Here is an 18,260-nt window from a genome sequence, read left to right as displayed (position 1 = left end):
CTTACACGAGATTCACATCTACGATTGTATGTTAAGTATAACTGGGCCGATAGGATACAGTACAGTGAAGAGCAATTTTATCGGGCTCTACCTTTCCCCCACCAGGAATTTGCAACCTATGGGATGCAGAACATGACCGCCGTCATTTCAGGCCTGTGCAACGTGTATACACATTACATTACCACCTTTGAAGAATACCAGGTAAAGTAGAAAAGTACTCGTTGCTTCAGTGAACTCTACCCTCATCAAGACTGTGGTGGCAAATGCAGGTTTCCTGTCTAGACTTCCTCAAAGGGGTTTTTGAGTGGTGATTTTGTTTTGGGACAGACGAGAGAATGATAAGCCAGAGGTCGTGTTGGGGAGGATTTGTATCTGGGAGTTTGCCCTTTCCAAGTTCAAGTCAGAATTCTGGCCTCACTGACCTCCACTTTTTCTGAAATGAGTTATTTTGTCGGGGGCTTTGGTAATGAGCACGGGTGCTGGCATGTCTCAGGAGTCCACGTGGAGGCATACGGTCTACTCCTTGACAAACGTCCAGTGACAGCAGCAGTGAGCTCTGTTGACTTTCCTGAAAGTCCCTGTCTTCTAGGAGATCCCGTTGACTAATGATTCCTAACCGGTACACTGGATGGGAATAATTTCTGTTTATCCAGTTTTGCATTCCTCTGTAACCGTTCACTTAGAATTTCCTCCCATTGTGAGTGTACGTTTCAAACAACGATAACACTAGCAGTACCTCTGACTTGGTCACTGATGGGGACCACGGACACGTTTTAGATCACCTAGAGTTATTGCAGATTTGGAAACATTTCACTCTCGTTGCTATTTTAAAATCACAGTAGTTTGGGGGCGCCTGGGTGGCTCCTTCGGTTGAGCCTCTGACTTCGGCTCAGGTCATGATCTCACAGCTCGTGGGTTCGAGCCCTGCGTCGGGCTCTGTGCTGATGGCTCGGAGCCTGGAGCCGGCTTCCGATTCTGTGTCTCCCTCTCTCTCCACCCCTCCCCTGCTCATGTTCTGTCTCAAAAAAAAAAAAAAATCAGAGAGGAATTTAAATGTTTTGTCTAACAGCCTTGAAAATTCAGAATAATAGATCTATAAACAGTAACGAATATAAAAATTCCATTTCTGCATTATGAGTAGGAAGGGAGAGAAGAATATGTGAGAAATAAGAAAAAGAAGTTCACTGGAGGAGACACAGAAGCCATATCAATGTATCATTTTTGAGGAGGAAGGAAGAAAGGGAGGGAGAGCGGGTTGGGGTGGGGTGGGAAACCCCAGGGAGAGAAAGGCCCAGAAACAGACAGGAACAGGTATACCAAGAGATGAGGAAAGCATGATTTGAGATAGATAACAAGGAGAGCAGCAGAGAGTTCAAGAAAGATGGGGAGGGGCGCCTGGGTGGCTCAGTTGGTTGAGCCTCCAACTTTGGCTCAGGTCATGATCTCACAGCTTGTGAGTTCAAGCCCAGCGTTGGGCTCTGTGCTGACAGCTTGGAGCCTGGAGCCTGCTTTGGATTCTGTCTCTCCCTCTCTCTCTGCCCCTCCCCCAATCACGCTGTGTCTCTGTCTCTCTCAAAAAATAAAAACAAACATTAAAAAAAATTAAAAATAAAATAAAATCACAGTAGTTATTAGACCTTATTACTCAGTCAAGAAACACAAACATTACTCGTTATTCAATGAAGAAGAACAAACATTATGCTATCACAAAAGTGGTCCATGAATGTTTGATTCATGTATTTCAGTCTAATTGGTTTTCTTTGTCAACCATGTATTTTATTGTATGCATTTAGAAAACATTTACTCTGAGAGGGGTCCATAGGTCTCAACAGACTGCCAAAGGAGTCCAAAGGCACAAATAGGGTTAGGAACCCCTACTGGCTTCTCTTAGGGACACGCTCCTACAAGGACTAATATTAATTAATTTATTCACTAGTTCATTCCACAGATATGTGTTGTGACAGATACCGTACTAGCCACTATCTGAGCATAACAATAAGTAACAATCTGCCCCTACCCTCACGATTACTAGGATTTATGGTCTAGTGAAAGACAGAAAAGCAGGCAATCACACTTCTGTAAAAGGGATGCAACAGGGTGATATGAAAACAGAGAGGAAGTGCATTAGTCTATATTGGGCATTTGAGGAATGGAGACTGGCAGATTTTCTGGAAGATGTAACATCTGTGTGAGTTCTTGAGAATGAGTAAGGACTAGTTAGGCAAATAAAATTTAGGGAGGGAGCCGGTATTGGGGAAGCTATGCATGCAAAGGTCCGGGGGGCACTGAGTTGGTACATTTGTGGGGCCATAGTTCGTGGAGGATAGTGAGACAGGGACTAGTTGATGGAGAGGCATGGGTTAATGCAGCATCTTCTATGCTGTGCCCCAGAAAGAAGGCTTTAGAAAACTGAAGTAGAATTAATTGCAAGGGAGGAGTGTTCTGATCAAATTTGTGATCCAGAAAGGTCACTAGGATGGCAGTGTAGAAAGATCAATTGGAAGATTAAGTGTGGAGGCAGAGAACTGGTTGGGAAGCGGTGGTTATGATCCGGGTGAGAGCCAAGGGTTTGGCCACAGTAAAATCAGGAGACCCAGAGGAAAATGAAAGAGTTCAAGAGATGCCAGGTAATGGGAGCTTGGGGATTTACAGGATATAGGATGAGGGAGAGAGAGGAGTCTCTAAGATGTTGGGGGGGGGTGGCATTCACTGAGCTGAAGAATGTCGCAGGGAGAGGGGGTGCATTTGGAGTGATGGGATCCACTTAAGATTTGATAAGTCTGTGGAAAAACCGAAGGCTTGCAGCTCAGCTAAAGGAGAGTAGATGTATCTGGTTCTAGTTTGTAGCTCCATGATGGTTGAATGTCCTTCTCGGGTCAGTATCCTTACTACCCATTTTCTCCAGGAGTTCCTGAGATTCTCATTCTCCCTCATTGTTTTTTTCTCCTGCTATGCTCCTCGAGGGCAAACATTTATATTACAAGTACTTAACATAGACTTAAGCTCAGGAGCCGTTCCCCTCTTTCAGAGTAGATGGGCTGGTCGTCCAAATACCGGAAGCCGAGAGAAGCCACTGCCTTTAACAAGTAGTTGGTGGGAGCCATTTACTTTAGCCGGTATATGGAAATGTCCACCCTCCGTTGTCATGATTAAATCTTGAATGAGGCCAGTTTGAATTATGTGAGATGTCCAGTATCACCCTTCACCAAAGACGTGGGACCTCTGTAAATGGGTCAAGGCATGTAGAACGGTGTATGATTCAGCCCTGCCTCTCCTGCAGGCTCAGCGATACGAGGCAGCTTCTACAATTTATGGACCACATACCCTGTCTGCTTATATCCAGCTCTTCAGGGCCCTTGCTAAGGCCATTGCTACGGTAACCAAAACTCATATGTGTGTGTGCATGTGTGTGTGTGTGTGTGTCTGTGTGTGTGTGTCTCAGGGGTGGGGAGATGCGGAGGAAAGCCAAAGAAAACCTTAGCCGCAAATGTTCAGTTTTTTCAAAACCTTCATATTTAAAGAGTTTGTAGTTATGAGGTACCTCTAAGAAATGAAACCGATAGTGAATTCAGATTCAGTTAATACACTTTGGTGGTGACAGCTTTGCTCATATGTATTATCTCATGGTATGCTCATGATCGTCATGTGAATATGGCGGTATCATTCCCCCCCCCCCCCACTTTTCAGATAAGCAAATTGGTTTGGAGATGATAGCTCACTGGGCTTACTCTAACTGTAGCTGGGAGTTGAACCAGTGTTCTCGAATCCCGGTGATGATCCTGCCAGTGACGTCATGAGTTGAGTGGGTCATTCCTTCTGAGATGCCCATTTTCCGTATTGTAGCATCTCTGAAATCGGGGTGCACCTTCCAATCAGAGGAATCTTATGGTTAAAATTAGTAGCGTGTTTTTACTTTCTTGGTGGTTCAAAAACAATAGTTGCTATAATCAATAGAGGTTTAGATGCAATGAAATACAGCAGGTACCTTGGAATGTGCATTCGCACGCATCTACCTAGAGTAAGTACATCTAAACAAGTTTCCTTGAAAGAACTCCACTTATGGACATCTTCTGGGATGCAGTTATTAATGAAACTAACTCTGGTGTCAGAAGATTACTCAACAAGCAGGATAAAGGGCATAAAATAATAAACAGATCTTTATATAATACCCCATAAGCCCCAGTGAAGGCTGAGAAAGAATTGGGGCATAGCACAGACTATAAAGCCTTTTCAAAGGAAGAGCTTGGTCATATCAAGTTGAAACAATGAAATACCTGTTTCTGTGGGTCCAAAAGTTGGATATTGGCAATCCCATTTGCTTCCTCTAATCGCCGACTGTGTGAAGTTTCAGTAGGAGGTATTTATGTAGGGTCTATTTTAATTATCCCGTTATTGTATTATCATAACACTCCTTCAGCTTCAGCTCTGGTACTTTTTTTTCAAAGTAGAACTGCTTTGATTTTCATCATAAAGGCTGTAACTAGTTATAGAATATTCAGATGATACAGCAAAGTAGGAACCCATAACCTACCCTGAAAGATGGCCTCTGTTTTCAGAGTTGTAACTTTCATTTACAACTATACGTCTACTGTTCCTCCCATAGAAATAGAATCTTCAAGTTTTATAGTGATACTTAGGAAGAAAGTGTGGTTCATTTTGTAGACATTTGTGTCACAGTCGATGTTATGCATCTGTATCTAAGATTAGCTATGTGATCTTGAAAAAGAATACTGAGTATCTCCAAGCTGATTTTCCCACTTGCAAAATGGGAATGCCAACCGATATTATGGCCATTGAAAAAGATTAAATACATAAAGTGAGGATTAGAGTACATTATGAAGGACTACTTAAAATTTGAGATCAGCGTTGCGATGGCACTATTAAAGGTGACAAATGTGGAAAACATAGGTTAAACCAGTCACGATATATGCTGATCTTAACTTTTAACTTAAAAGAGTGTTGATTTTTTTTTTTTAATGAGCACAGAGAAGGGCTAGGGAAAAAAAGAAAACTTGGTACTGACTCTGGATAAGAGAGGTACAACACTTTTTAAAAGTAAAAGAGCTTATCGTGTGTCCGGCCCTATCCAAAGTCACACAATTAAGGAATGGCCGTCCCAGGATCTAACCCTGAGTAGTGCTTACACTCAGATAGCTGAACTATACTGCCTTGGGCAGGGGGGCGGGGTGAAAGTGTTGCCTATGACCCAAATTTTCCTCTGGCGACCAAAGTTTACATTCTGGATGTCTAGACTCACGTCTTAGCAAGGTTCCCCCACATCTTGTTAAAGCTCTTAGCTCTCAGAGCGAGGATGTGTGTGTGGGCATTTCCTTTAATGAAGGCATTTCTGGGAGGTGGGAGCCTGGGGAAAGGGGCTTTGACTCTACATTGTGTGCTCCTTAAGCAAATGCTCTCTGTTCTAGGATACGGTAGCCAACCTGAGCAGAGGTCCAGAGCCTCCATATTTCAAACAACTGATAGCCTCATTAATTCCCAATATTGTGGATAGAGCACCACTAGGCAGAAATTTTGGGGATGTTCTGCAGCCCGCGAAACCTACATACAGAGTGGTAAGGCTCACCAGGAGATCCAGAAGCCTGCGTCTGGGGATGGGGGAAAGATACTGTCTAATGTCACCAACTGCCTCTAATCATGATGCAGACCAGCTGTTAGCAATGATTTTGAAAATTGTTCTTAACTCTGCAGGGCCTCTGCAAACATCAGAATGGGGAAATATTTATTTTTCAGGTGGCCATCATGTAAAATCAAATTTCTAAAATCCAAATTATTCTTTTCTTAATTTTTTCTTTTCCATTTTCTTAAATGAATGAAGAAAATTCATTTTCTTAATGGATGGTCATGGAACCATTTGTTGGAGCTAAGAAAAGTCTCTAAAGTCAAGGACAGGAAGAGCTTGTAGAAGTGAAGCAGGACTATTTTACACTGATTTTACATTGATCTTGTATCCTGCAACTTTGCTAAATCATTTATCTGTTCCAGTAGATTTTGGGCGGGGGATGTGGATTCCTTACACATTTCTACATATGTATCATGTCATCTGTGAATAAAAACAGGCTTCCTTATTCTTTTTTGGATTTCTTTTCTGGATGCCTTTAATTTTTTTTCCTTATTGCACTGGCTGGAATCTCCAATACGATGTTGAATAGAAGTTGTAAGACTGGGCATCCTTGTCTTGTTTCTAATTTTAGGAGGAAGAGTATTTAGTCATTAAGTATGACGTTTTCTTTATGATTTTTGTAGACGCCTTTTATCAAGTTGAGAAAGTTCCCTTGTAGGCCAATTTTTTTCTCTTTTCCTTCCTTCCTTCCTTCCTTCCTTCCTTCCTTCCTTCCTTTCCTCTAAGAATAGAGGTTGGATTTGTTTCAAATGCTTTTCTATGTCTTCTGAAGTGACCATGAGGGATTTTGTCTCTTATTCTATTCATATAGTGTATCACATTTGTTGATTTTCAGATATTAAATAAATACCCTTTAGTAATGGTGTATAATCCTTTCTATATGCTGTTTCATTTGGTTAGTTAATATTTTGCTGAAGTTTTATACTCACGTCCATGAGGACTTTTGCTGTCTTTTCACATGTTGTCTTAGTTGCCTTTTGTGTTAGGGAAACACTAGTCTCAAAGAATGAGTTAGCAAGGGTTTCCTCCTGCATTTTCTAAAAGTGCATAGAACATATTGGTATTATTTCTTCTTTAAATATTCTATCAGATTTTTCAGCAGAGCCACATGGACCTTGGCTTCTCTTTATGGCAAAATTTTTATTTACTAATTCAATTTCCTTACTCCTTATAAGCCTAACCAGATTTTCTATTTTTTCTTGAGTCAATTATGTATCTTTCTCAGCATTTAATTTGTCTTGAGGAATCTGTATCTTCCTAAAAGTTTGGATCTTCCTAGGAATTTGCCCGTTTCATGTAAGTTGTCTACTTTGTTGAGATAAAATTCATAATAGGTTCTCACAATCCTTTTAATTTCTGTAGGGCCAACAACAATGTCCTTTCTTTCTTCCTGATTTTGATAATTTCTGTCTTCAAAGCGCTAGCTTTTACCTTCATTGATTTTATCTTTTTTTTTTTTCTGTTTCTATTTCACAGATTTTTGCTCTGGTGTTCTGTATTCTTCCTTCTGATGGCTTTGATTTTATTTTGCTCTTCTCATTTTTTAAGGTTGGAAGCTCTTCTTATGTTTGACTGTACCTTTTTTTTTTAATTCCTCTGTTGATTTTTAAAAATGGTAGATATTTTTAATTATTCTTCTAGCCGTTTTCGAGACTCAAGAAGTCTCTCCTCTCCACACTCTACACTCGGTAGTTGTGACAGCAGGCGTATAGAGGTTCTCCCCACGCCAAGCAATTCTTTAGTCTTCTGCAGACACCCCATTGGTGTCCTACAATTGAATTCACTTCTGACACTGTCTGCTGGGGGTTGGCACATACTCCACAGGTTGAGGGCTCAGTCCCACAGACAGGACCCCCCAGCCCCTCACGCTTCAGATACCAATGGCGAATCTAAGTTGTCGCATCTGCTTCTGACCCATTGGCTATGAACTGGAGATCCCCAAATGCCCCATCTCGGGTTAAGTAACTTGCTAGAACAGGCTTAGAGAACTCAGGAAAACAGTTTACTTGCTAGGTTATACACAGATACGACTCAGGAACAGCCTGAGGGCAGAGATGCAGAGAGGGCAAGGGGTAGGGGAGGAATGTCAAGCTTCCGTGACCTCTCCAGGAAGGGCCCCCTACCAGCTTCTCCAAGCATTCGCCAACCTAGAAGCTCTGGTGAACCCTAGACTTGAGGGACTTTTATGCTGATTAAATCATCAGCTGTTGATGATGAACCCAACTCCCAGCCCCTTTCCAGTCCCTGGAATATGAGCCATATTTTCATATACGCACATCTCATCATTTTTTGTTGTTGAATCCTGGATGTGTTTTGCTATATTGTAGCAATTCTGGATTCTGGCCTCACCTCTCCACCCCCGGCTTTGTTGTTTTTGTTTGTTTGTTTGCTCATCGAAAACTTGACTAAGTTAGTGAGCTCTGTCTCTCTTAAGTGTGGCTCTCAAGGTGTTGCCCCCGTAGTTACCTCACTCAGTGTTCAGCCCACTATTGATCAGAGTTTGTGCTTGGATGCTTCAGGGAGTAAGAATTTCAGTCTCTGCGGACACAGTCTTCTCTTGGCTTCAGGTGGTTGTCTTACAGAGTTGTGAGGAACTTCCCACACCTCTCCAGAGTTCTCTCTCTCTGTGGCTCTCCTCTGTCCGGTGCCCTCTTCTGTCTGTCACTCTACCTCGTCAACGCAAGACTTCCTGGCCTTCGTGGACCCCACAAGGCTGCCTTACTTTGCCTGAGCTCTGCCTCTTTGTGCTGTGAATGGCACGCTCTGAAGGCGTTAAGTTGATCACTGTGTCTGTTTTCCATCACTCTAGGATCACTCTTTCCATTGCTTGTTTTCCTTGCCCTGCAACCATTGTATAATACACACCTGTCCAGCTCTTCTGGTTGTTTCCAGTGCGGGGGATGGGGCTGGGCGGGGGGAGGGGGAGACACACACCCTGTCATTCTGCCTCGTATCTCGTTCATGCCAGTGTAAGCACAAGTCACTCGTGGGAAGTTTTGATCGCTCTTATGTAAGTCAGTCCGTTTCCTATATGTGTGTTGGAGGGAAGTGTGAGAAAATAGCAAAGGCTGAAGAAGCAGCTTTAATGCACTGTCGCTGACATGAGCCATAGCTCTCTGTTTTCATCTACATCTGAATATACTAAAGGCAAATTCACTGGCGAAAAATTGTAGAGCAATTTGCTGGCCCCAAATTCCTGTGTCCACTCTTGCAAGGGCATGTTCTCTGATAGTCTGAGAAGATAGCTCACTTGGTTAAATAGAATAAAATCTGTACAGGTGCCCAGTATCCTAGAACATTTCATAAATCATGGCCTAAATCTGAGCCCAGCAAAGAATGCTTTTATTAAAACTCATAAAATGAGTTTTTATTTTCAGGGAGAAGTTGCCGAAGTGATATTTGTAGGCGCTAACCCAAAGAATTCAGCAGAAAACCGGGTAAGGATCAATGATTCTTTTTTATAGATTTCAACCCACTTTTCAGTCTTTGTTTGAAAATCCTTCTAGAGGTTAACAACATAATGACAAAATATTCCTACTTGATTTTCATCTTATTTTTTTAAATTTTTTAAATGTGTATTTATTTTTGAGAGAGGAACAGAGAGAAAGAGAGAGAGAGAGACAGGCAGAGAGAGAGGGAGACACAGAGGCTCTGAGCTGTCAGCACAGAGCCCCATGCAGGGCTCAAACCCACAAACCATGAGACCGTGACCAGAGCCGAAGTCCGATGCTTAACTGACTGAGTCACCCAGGTGCCCCTCATCTTATTTTTTTTAAGTGTGGGAAATTTTTCAGTAGGAACAGTAATGTAGAATTAAGTCTGGGAAAAAAAGCACATGGGAAACATTTAACTGGCTCTGCTTAGGCTCACATGTTGCACAATACAGAAAGAACTGCACTGTCTCTTGAGAAGCTATAAATTTGAGTACAATCCCGTTTATGTATTCCAACTTAGAAACCCGACTAAATTTGGAAAAATAAAGCACCAAGGATGAAGTGTATCTTTGGTTCCTTCCTACCCCTGTTTTGGCCCCTCTCCTCCAGGATCCTGGCCTCTGGTCCTACCTGTACTGTCGTGGAGGGAGTGCCCTCCTGGCTTGGAGCCCTTTATCTTGCATTTGCCATTTCCCTACTCTTTACTACTGGCGCTAATTGGATATTTATTTCTTTACCTCGAAAAATGACACAAGAAATACATGTTCAATGTAAAAATAGGCAATATAGAAGGTTTTTAAAGCAGAATAGGAGGGGTGCCTGGGTGGCTCATTGAGTTAAGCGTCCGACTTCGGCTCAGGTCGTGATCTCACGGTTTGTGGGTTCGAGCCCAACATCGGGCTCTGTGCTGACCGCTCGGAGCCTGGAGCCTGCTTTGAATTTTGTGTGTCCGTCTCTCTCTGCTCCACCCCTGCTCGTGTTCTGTCTCTGTCTCAAAAATAACATAAAAACATTAAAAAAAAATAGAGTTCGAAAGTACCTGTCTTTCCATAAACGTTTTTAGAGGTAATAATTGTTCATAGTTTGTTACATATCAGTTCATACTTTACTGTTTTTATATCCACATAGAAGACACATGACAAAGTGCACATATGTAATATGGCTATTAATAAAATGAATTCATTTTACTCCTCTGTAACTCCTTTAGAATGTTCTTATAACTACCCAAGCAACAGCTAGATACGTTCTGGTTGTAAAAATTCAAACAACAAAGAAAGCTGTAGAAGAAAAGGAGTAAGTATACAAAAATGATTTCGAGGTCAGACTTTTTTTTATTGTGGTCGAGGGTACATTTATTCCGTCCATGAGCCATTCTTCCCAGGGACCATTGTTACTTACAACCCCAAACGCCTTTTCTCCAAATCCGCCTTCCATTTCCGTTCATTGAAATCTCATTATTGCTGTGATAATAATTGTGGCAAGAGGACATTGGCAAATACGCCATTAGGGAAAAATGTTCTCCTGCTTGGAAAGTCAACACGCACCTGTTTGCAATAATTTCTCTAGGCAGTCAAACTCTGTCATAATATTTGCATGTTTATAGCATTGTTTTCGGGAGATCTCAAAGTGTGGTAGCAAAACTGCAGGATTAATTGTCATTTGATATCCTTGGGGCGGAGAAAGACTAATCGTCACTATTGCCATGGAGAAGCAGGAGAACAAAATGCTTAGAGCACTGTAATGAGAAAATAATTAATTCCTTAAAACATTTTTTTTGTAATGTTTATTTATTTTTGAGAGAGAGAGACAGAGCACAAGCAAGGGAGGGACAGAGAGAGAGGGAGACACAGAATCTGAAGCAGCCTCCAGGCTCTGAGCTGTCAGCACAGAGTCTGACACGGGGCTCGAACCCCCAGACCATGAGATCACGACCTGAGCCAAAGTCGAATGCTTAACTGACTGAGCCACCCAGGCTCCCCTAGAATTAATTTCTAAGAAGGCACTGGGACTCAGCACACGACAGTTTCCACTCCCCTCTTTTGTTGGTAATCGGGACCTCCTCACCTCTGCTTATTCTTTACAGGCGCTACGTGAAGTGCTCTGTGTACGTTGTCACCTCGGTCTAATTCAATCCTTACTTCTGTGCATTGGGTTACATTTTATTATCCCCATGTTACAGACGAAGAAACTGAGGCCTAGAGAAAGATCCAGTAACTTGTATGAAGCAGTTGTGTGTCAGGAGTTGTGTGTCAGGAGTTGTGTGTTGGGAGGTGGGAAATGGTAGTCACATAGTTCACATAGTCAGTGGCCTACCCTCGTTCTCTGGTCCCCACTCTAGACCTGTGCGCCAGGGATCACCCTATCTCCTACTCCATCAACGGCCTCCCCGATGTCACTCTGCCCTAAATGGCCGGAAGCCATTCTCTTTACAAGTGACCATCATAGTGAAAACTTCTTCATTGAATATAACCCATCAGCTGAGTAATATTTTAGATAATCCCATGGCCCAGTTGTAAATAAGTGATCCATTCACCAGAGTGTTATTTGAACATCTACACGTGACAGGTGTAAAGGACTGTAACGGATAAAAATGAATTAGACACAGGTCCTGCCCTTAAGGGCCACAATCTAAAGATTTTTGAGGAAAATTAGAGATTATGGCCTCTGTATCTTTTAATTTGTTATATCAAATCTGCACTGTATTTGAAGCTGAATTGTTGGTCTGAAATGAATTATTATCGCAATTTTCCAATGGGGGAATGAAACCTGCTCGTGATGTGCTTTCTAGGAATCCATTATGACAAAATATAGGGATTGCTTTCAGCATCTAAGACGGGGAAGGTTTATGCATCATTTTCAATTCTTTTCACTTGGGAGACATATTTACTAATAATTCATTTACCCAGAGATGGAAAGATGAAGAAACATTCCCATTTTCCCTCCTACGTCTTGAAATGACAAGAGAAAGTCTTGGAATATAGATCAATAAACGTGTCTTGAAAAGGCTTGACTTAGACCTTTTTTAGAATCTCGAGTTTTATTCCGTCTCTTCTCTGCCCTGGTTTGCAAAATCTGCTATCAGCTCTAGAATTATGCTCCATTCACTTTTCTTAAAAAAAAAAAAAGAAAGTCATGGTGTGTAATAGCATGGGTAAAGTGACATTCTGAAGACATCGCACGGAATGTAGAGAGAGAGGCACCTGAGAATATGGACGAAATTCTAATACGTTTTCACACAAGGTATTGGCAGCTCAGCCTACAGACCACAAGGACGTACTTACAGGCAGGCACCTTTTATGACCGTGTGGGGTCTCATCAAATGTGTCAATTGCGTTTCAGACCCATCAGACCTTCCTCACTGTCGAGAAATACGAGGCCACATCAGCAACGTGGCGGATAGTACATAACGACGCCTCCTGGGAGACACGGTGAGCTCGCCTGTTGGACATTTTGTCTTTCAAGCCATGGGAACAGTCGGTCAGTGAAGCGGGGAAGACAAATGGGAACACAGGCTCAAGGCCGGAAATTACTGCTATCAAATTCCCATGGAGCCTTCTGGCCATATTTAGTGGATTTATTCGACTCCATTTGGATTCTCTTTCCCTGCAGAACAGTGGGACATGTGCTACTGTCAGGAGAGGTGCTAATGAGGTTGTGGCCTCCATTTTTGTAAACATCTGTTAATTTTGTTCTTTTCCACGGCCACGGACATTACCCCTGAAGGCTGGCTAGCCTCAGCCATTCTTGCAAATGGGTCGCGAGGCACACGGGCCTCTGTAGGGCCTGACAGTTCCTTCTGGGAAAATAACAAGAGTCTATGGGCAAAATGATTACATGTTTATACGTGGCCAATGATTCTTCATTGGAATTACTAACACACGAGAAGCTTGAGTGTTTATCTTTTCCTGACTCCAGTGAGAAAGAATTTGCTTCTGGAGTTTCCTCGGAGAGGCGTATCTCTGTGTTTTCGTTACCAAATCCCTGAGCCGAATAAATATTTTGAAGATTTGCAAGTGGCATCTGAGATAAGAAAATGTTTTTGTTCCCGAGCGCATCCATTTCACACTGCAGGACAGTGGCAGGGGAGTGGGCAAAAATTTTGGCAACTTGTACCTGACTCACATCACCCTAGATTAGGTCATTAGTTGCGTGTTGGTTTCCTTCACGTGGTTAACTGAAAATAGAGATGGGACCGTGCTGGGGCCCCTGTGATAGCCAGACATAAATCTGGGCCTCAATTTTCCTCGGATGTTTAGGAATCTCGGGCACAGATCATTTTTAAACAAATAATAAATACATATTTAGGGTTAAGATAAGATTATACAGACGATAAAAAAGCATGATTTGTTTTCAAAAGCCCCAAATCGGAACAGCAGTGAACACTGAGGATATGTATAGGCTTGCTTCTGCCTTGTTCAGCAGCAGCTGGAATGTCACCTCTGTCATGAGAGCACAGGGCCCGTCGCTGAAACACGCAGAATGTTGAGAATACTCTCTCCACCCAGGGAACTTACTGTCTACACAGTTGGGGTTATCAGTCAGTCACCCACTCTATCTCACTTACCTGCAAGAGTATCTCACCCGCTTGAGGTGGTCTACAAGGGCTCGTGTGAGCTGACTCCGTCTGTTTTTGTGACCTCAGCCCCTGTGTCACACTTTGCTGCCCCTTCCTTCTGCTCTTCTGCTGCACCACGTTTTTTCCTGCTCGGAACGCTTCGCACCCTCTGTTCCTTCTACCTAGAATGTCTTTCCTCTGGGCACGTGTGGGTTCAGCTTAAATAACATCTCCGTAGAGATACCGCTGCCATACTTGTTTCGTTTCACCCACCACTTTTAAAAATCATTTCTCGGTTTACCCGTTCACTGCCTTTCTTCCCCCCTTGCCCTGGTAGAACACAAGCTCCATGGAACTTGGAGCCATGTCTGTCTTGCTTATGGCCATATCCTCGTGCCTCTAGAAAAGAGTCTGGCGCATGCACTCGTGAAGTAGATATTTTTAACAAATGAATCTGGCTGGGAGAGGAAGTGTCAGTTGAAGCAGAGGACAGCAAGGGCAGAAACAGTGCCACAGCCATTCTCAAACAGGAGACATCCGTGTTCTGAGTATTGAGTGAGGCTTTTTGGGGATGGATAAGGTTTGGGTGGCTATAAAGGTAGAACAGGTAAGACAATTTCTACAAATGGCTATTAACTAAAGGTTCCCTTCTAGAAAGTATTTGTCCCTGTTTTGTTCATTGCTGCACTCCCAGTATCTAGGAGAATGCCTGGCTTACGGTCGGTACTCCCTGAATGTTCGTATAATGACCAGTCCTACCTTTGTCGAATCACACCTTTTTAAGAGTAAAACTTGGTTTGTTTGTTTGTTTCCTGCCAACAGTTTCTATTGGCACAAGGGATTGCTGGGTCACAGCAATGCAACGATACAATGGCATATTTCGGGTACTGCCCAGCCTGGAATCTACAGAATGAGATACTTCGGACACCATCGGAAACAGGACTTTCTCAAGCCGGCCGTCATACTTCCATTTGAAAGCACTTCCTCCGCCTTTGAAGTTGTAACTAGTTAATGAAAAGTTGACGAATAATTTAACGCGTGGCTGTCCTCCCTAATTTATAAAAATGATTTCACACGAATGTAAACAATTAGGATGACTTCTATAATTGTCCCTGTTTGAGGACAGATAGTTTCCTGTGAATGGGACAGAGGTGTGTGTGTGTGTGTGTGTGTGTGTGTGACTGGTGGTCTAGAGCCTAACACATGATTTTCCTCGGGGCCTTGCAACTGTTTGAAGGGACAGTTCCCCTCGATAATAAAACCTCTGAAAAGTTAGTAAGAGTGGCTGAAGATGTGTGAACAGTGGTTCAAGTATTTATTTATAGAATTATTGAGTGTTAGGCTGGGAAAGTTTAAACAGCTCATGTAGTTGGAGTCTTCATTTTGCAGATGGGAATGATGAAGTTTCATGGATTTAAGATTCACAAAGGCTACAGGACCTCTCCCCCCATCACACTTTTAAAAAAAATAGTATGTAAACATCGACCATAAATGTATAAGTCCAATTAGAGGCAATTGGTGTGGAAATGAGCATGTCAGCTTTTCTCTATTTAGCATAGCCTCTCAAAGCGATTACCCTGGACTTGATGTACCTGGTCCAGAGTTGTTGATATTGTTAAATTATTTCTGGCCTTCAGAGGCCAAGTACAGGAAAGTCAGACTTAGAATATTTTGATCATGCCCTGTGTTTCCCTAAGTGTCCTTATCCCTCTGAATTGTGTCTCCTCTCCTCAAGACTGGCTCTAAGTGATTTTGACTGTTTTCACTAATCAAATTCATCCCCAAAACCTAAGACTTGTCGTTGGTGTAGATATTAAAACAAAAGTGTTAGTGGATTGGAAGTCAGTCCTCAAAGAGCAAGATCTAAAATTCATTTATCTGTTCTTTTATCACTCACTTACTCGTGGACCCATTCAATCACACAGTATTTATTAGGGCCTTGATAATTAGTTATCATATTTGAGATGAATGTGTAAGTGTCAAAAGGGGACCGTTGTGAAGAAGAAAATACTCAACTGAGGATATCAATTTTGGAAGGCATTTAAAAAGCAGTAATCTTCAAGTCCTATCTCATGTGTAATCTGTGTTGGGTGCTCGAATTTTGGGGGAAAGAGGCTCCAGACAATTTGGACAAAGTTGGTTCAAAAGTAATTCGAGGGCCTTATGAAATTCCCAGTCCAACGTCCCGAAGAATGAGATAGGACAATCCGACATTGATTGCCTGAAAGTACCAATTCCATTTAAAATTATCCAAGTTAACTGGAGCTAGCTCCCAGGCTACAAAGGAAATTTCCCAAACCCAAATCATGCTTTTTGTATGAATGTCAGAGCTTTAGCATTTTAGGAAAAAATCAACCTTAATTTCAAAAACAAACTTTACAGCTTGAAAATAGTAATGATGCTAATCACGATGAGACTGACATTCATCTAGCTGTGACTCAACATGCCGTATTGCATTGGGACAAACCCGGAACGCTTTTTGATGACCCAGGGCTCTGGTTCTATGCGAGTTCACGGCTGGAGAATTAGCTCATCAGGATTCCAAAGGGTAGCGATCATTTTTCCTAATGACTGTTTGCTATCACAGTTCAGAGTCTTCCCAAGAGCAAGGAATTCTGAAAGTAGTTGACCTTAGATAAATTATATCAGAACTGATGATAAAATTGTTCTCATGATTCAGAAGCGTACTGAATTTTTTCCCACTACCTCCATGCCTCCCACTGCAGCTTTTCTCAGTGGACCTGTGAGTCCCTGTCGTTCACTTGGACCCGTGCCAAGCCAGACACTGCATTGCCTCGTACTGATGCTTCTGCACCAGCCCTCTGTCCACCAGGACTCCTGCCCCCAAAGAACCCGCAGAAACCTGTCTGCACGCCCGCTGCCCTCTCTTCCAATCCAATTCCATTTTCTGCGTTTTGTATGTAAAAATAAGACCAGATCTCCTGCCGCTGTAGAAACCATAGCTATTCACGTGTGCGTAAAAGAACACCACAAAAGAGGCGGTGATCTGTTAACGTACAAACTTAGATCCAAGCTATGTCATTGGAGCCAGACTATGGGGAGAAAGCCCCTGAAATTGGCGGCGAATATGGGGAAAAGGGGGCTGGTTGGGTGGGGAGAACGCTTCTGCAGAAGATTTTGTGTCTCATGTCAAAGTGTCTGCATTTTGTTTGTTGTATTCTGCCTTCTCTGGTTTTAAGAATGCTGTGACTTCCTAAAAAAGCACTGACTGATCCCCCTACAACTTTCGATGAGTATTATATCAATTGCTAATATTCAATATAAGACTTAATAATAAATCACTGAATACAATTGTGAATGTATGGTCTATGGAGAAGTGGAACACTTGTTTTTCTTTTTAAAAACATTTTTTTTTAATTTTTTAACGTTTATTTATTTTTGAGACAGAGAGAGACAGAGCATGAACGGGGGAGGGTCAGAGAGAGGGAGACACAGAATCTGAAACAGGCTCCAGGCTCTGAGCTGTCAGCACAGAGCCCGACGCGGGGCTCGAACTCACAGACCGCGAGATCATGACCTGAGCCGAAGTCGGCCGCTTAACCGACTGAGCCACCCAGGCGCCCCTAAAAACATTTTTTTAATGCGTATTATTTTTGAGAGAGAGAGAAACAGAGTGTGGGTGGGGGAGGGGCAGAGAGAGAGGGAGACACAGAATCAGAAGCAGGCTTCAGGCTCTGAGCTGTCGGCACAAAGCCTGATGCGACCCGGGGCTCAAACTCATGACCATCACAGGGCTCCAACTCACGAGCCGTGAGATCATGACCTGAGCCGAAGTCGGACGCTCAACCGACTGAGCCACCCAGGTGCCCTTTGTTGTTTTTAAGAGATGGACTGAATGGTGCTGGATTCCATGTGGGTCAGGTTGAAAAGTGACATGGATGGTCTCTGTAAGTAACCACCCAAACATAAAGGGTCCGCTTCGTCCGTTCCTGTGCTCCAAAGATGTATTGCTGGAAAAATACATACGGTTGAACGTATTTTAGGACTAGGGCAACTGAGAGTTTCCTAGGCAGGTAGTTATCTGTAAAGTTGTCTCATGAGCTAATTCTGAAGATGCTAAGAATGACTATATTTGTGAATATGTTTCTCCAGGTTGCCTCCTCATACATCTCCAGCATAGGAAGACACACCTCCCTTTTTTTAAAAATTTTTTTTTAACATTTATTTATTTTTGAGACAGAGAGAGACAGAGCATGAACGGGGGAGGGGCAGAGAGAGAGGGAGACACAGAATCCGAAGCAGGCTCCAGGCTCCGAGCCATCAGCCCAGAGCCCAGCGTGGGGCTCGAACCCACGGACCGCAAGATCGTGACCTGAGTCGAAGTTGGACGCTCAACCGACTGAGCCACCCAGGAGCCCCAACACACCTCCCTTTTCTAACGGCGCCTGGGTTTCATCTTTAGCCAACCAATTTCGTCATTAGACGATCCTTTTCATGCCTTTAGCTCTTCAAATAATGATTTTGCTTCCGGTATCCCAATGCCACCTGCTGGTTTATAGTGGCTTTTGGAACATCATGACTTACATGAGGCCACAGAGGAAAATTTGCATGTTCCTTACATAATTAGAATGTGTTCAGCTGTAACAGCATATTCCTGATCAACAGGGGTCCA

General features: G+C 42.8%; 1 protein-coding gene across 1 annotated transcript in view; it reads left to right on the top strand.

Annotated features, from left to right (window-relative positions):
• The window catches only part of ASAH2 (N-acylsphingosine amidohydrolase 2), a 91,192-nt gene extending 74,432 nt beyond the window's left edge, over positions 1-16,760 (top strand). The window contains exons 17-22 of the mRNA XM_049646054.1: positions 106-201; positions 3,281-3,376; positions 5,424-5,570; positions 9,016-9,075; positions 12,412-12,500; positions 14,450-16,760. Of these exons, the coding sequence (XP_049502011.1) occupies positions 106-201; positions 3,281-3,376; positions 5,424-5,570; positions 9,016-9,075; positions 12,412-12,500; positions 14,450-14,639 (678 nt within the window). The 3' untranslated portion in view covers positions 14,640-16,760. The remainder of the gene's footprint in view (positions 1-105; positions 202-3,280; positions 3,377-5,423; positions 5,571-9,015; positions 9,076-12,411; positions 12,501-14,449) is intronic.
• Positions 16,761-18,260: the final 1,500 nt, after the last annotated feature.

The sequence above is a fragment of the Panthera uncia genome, chromosome D2 (assembly GCF_023721935.1).
Source record: "Panthera uncia isolate 11264 chromosome D2, Puncia_PCG_1.0, whole genome shotgun sequence".
Taxonomy (NCBI): domain Eukaryota; kingdom Metazoa; phylum Chordata; class Mammalia; order Carnivora; family Felidae; genus Panthera; species Panthera uncia.
The sequence above is the reverse complement of the archived record's forward strand: the minus strand, read 5'-3'. Positions and strand labels throughout refer to the sequence as shown.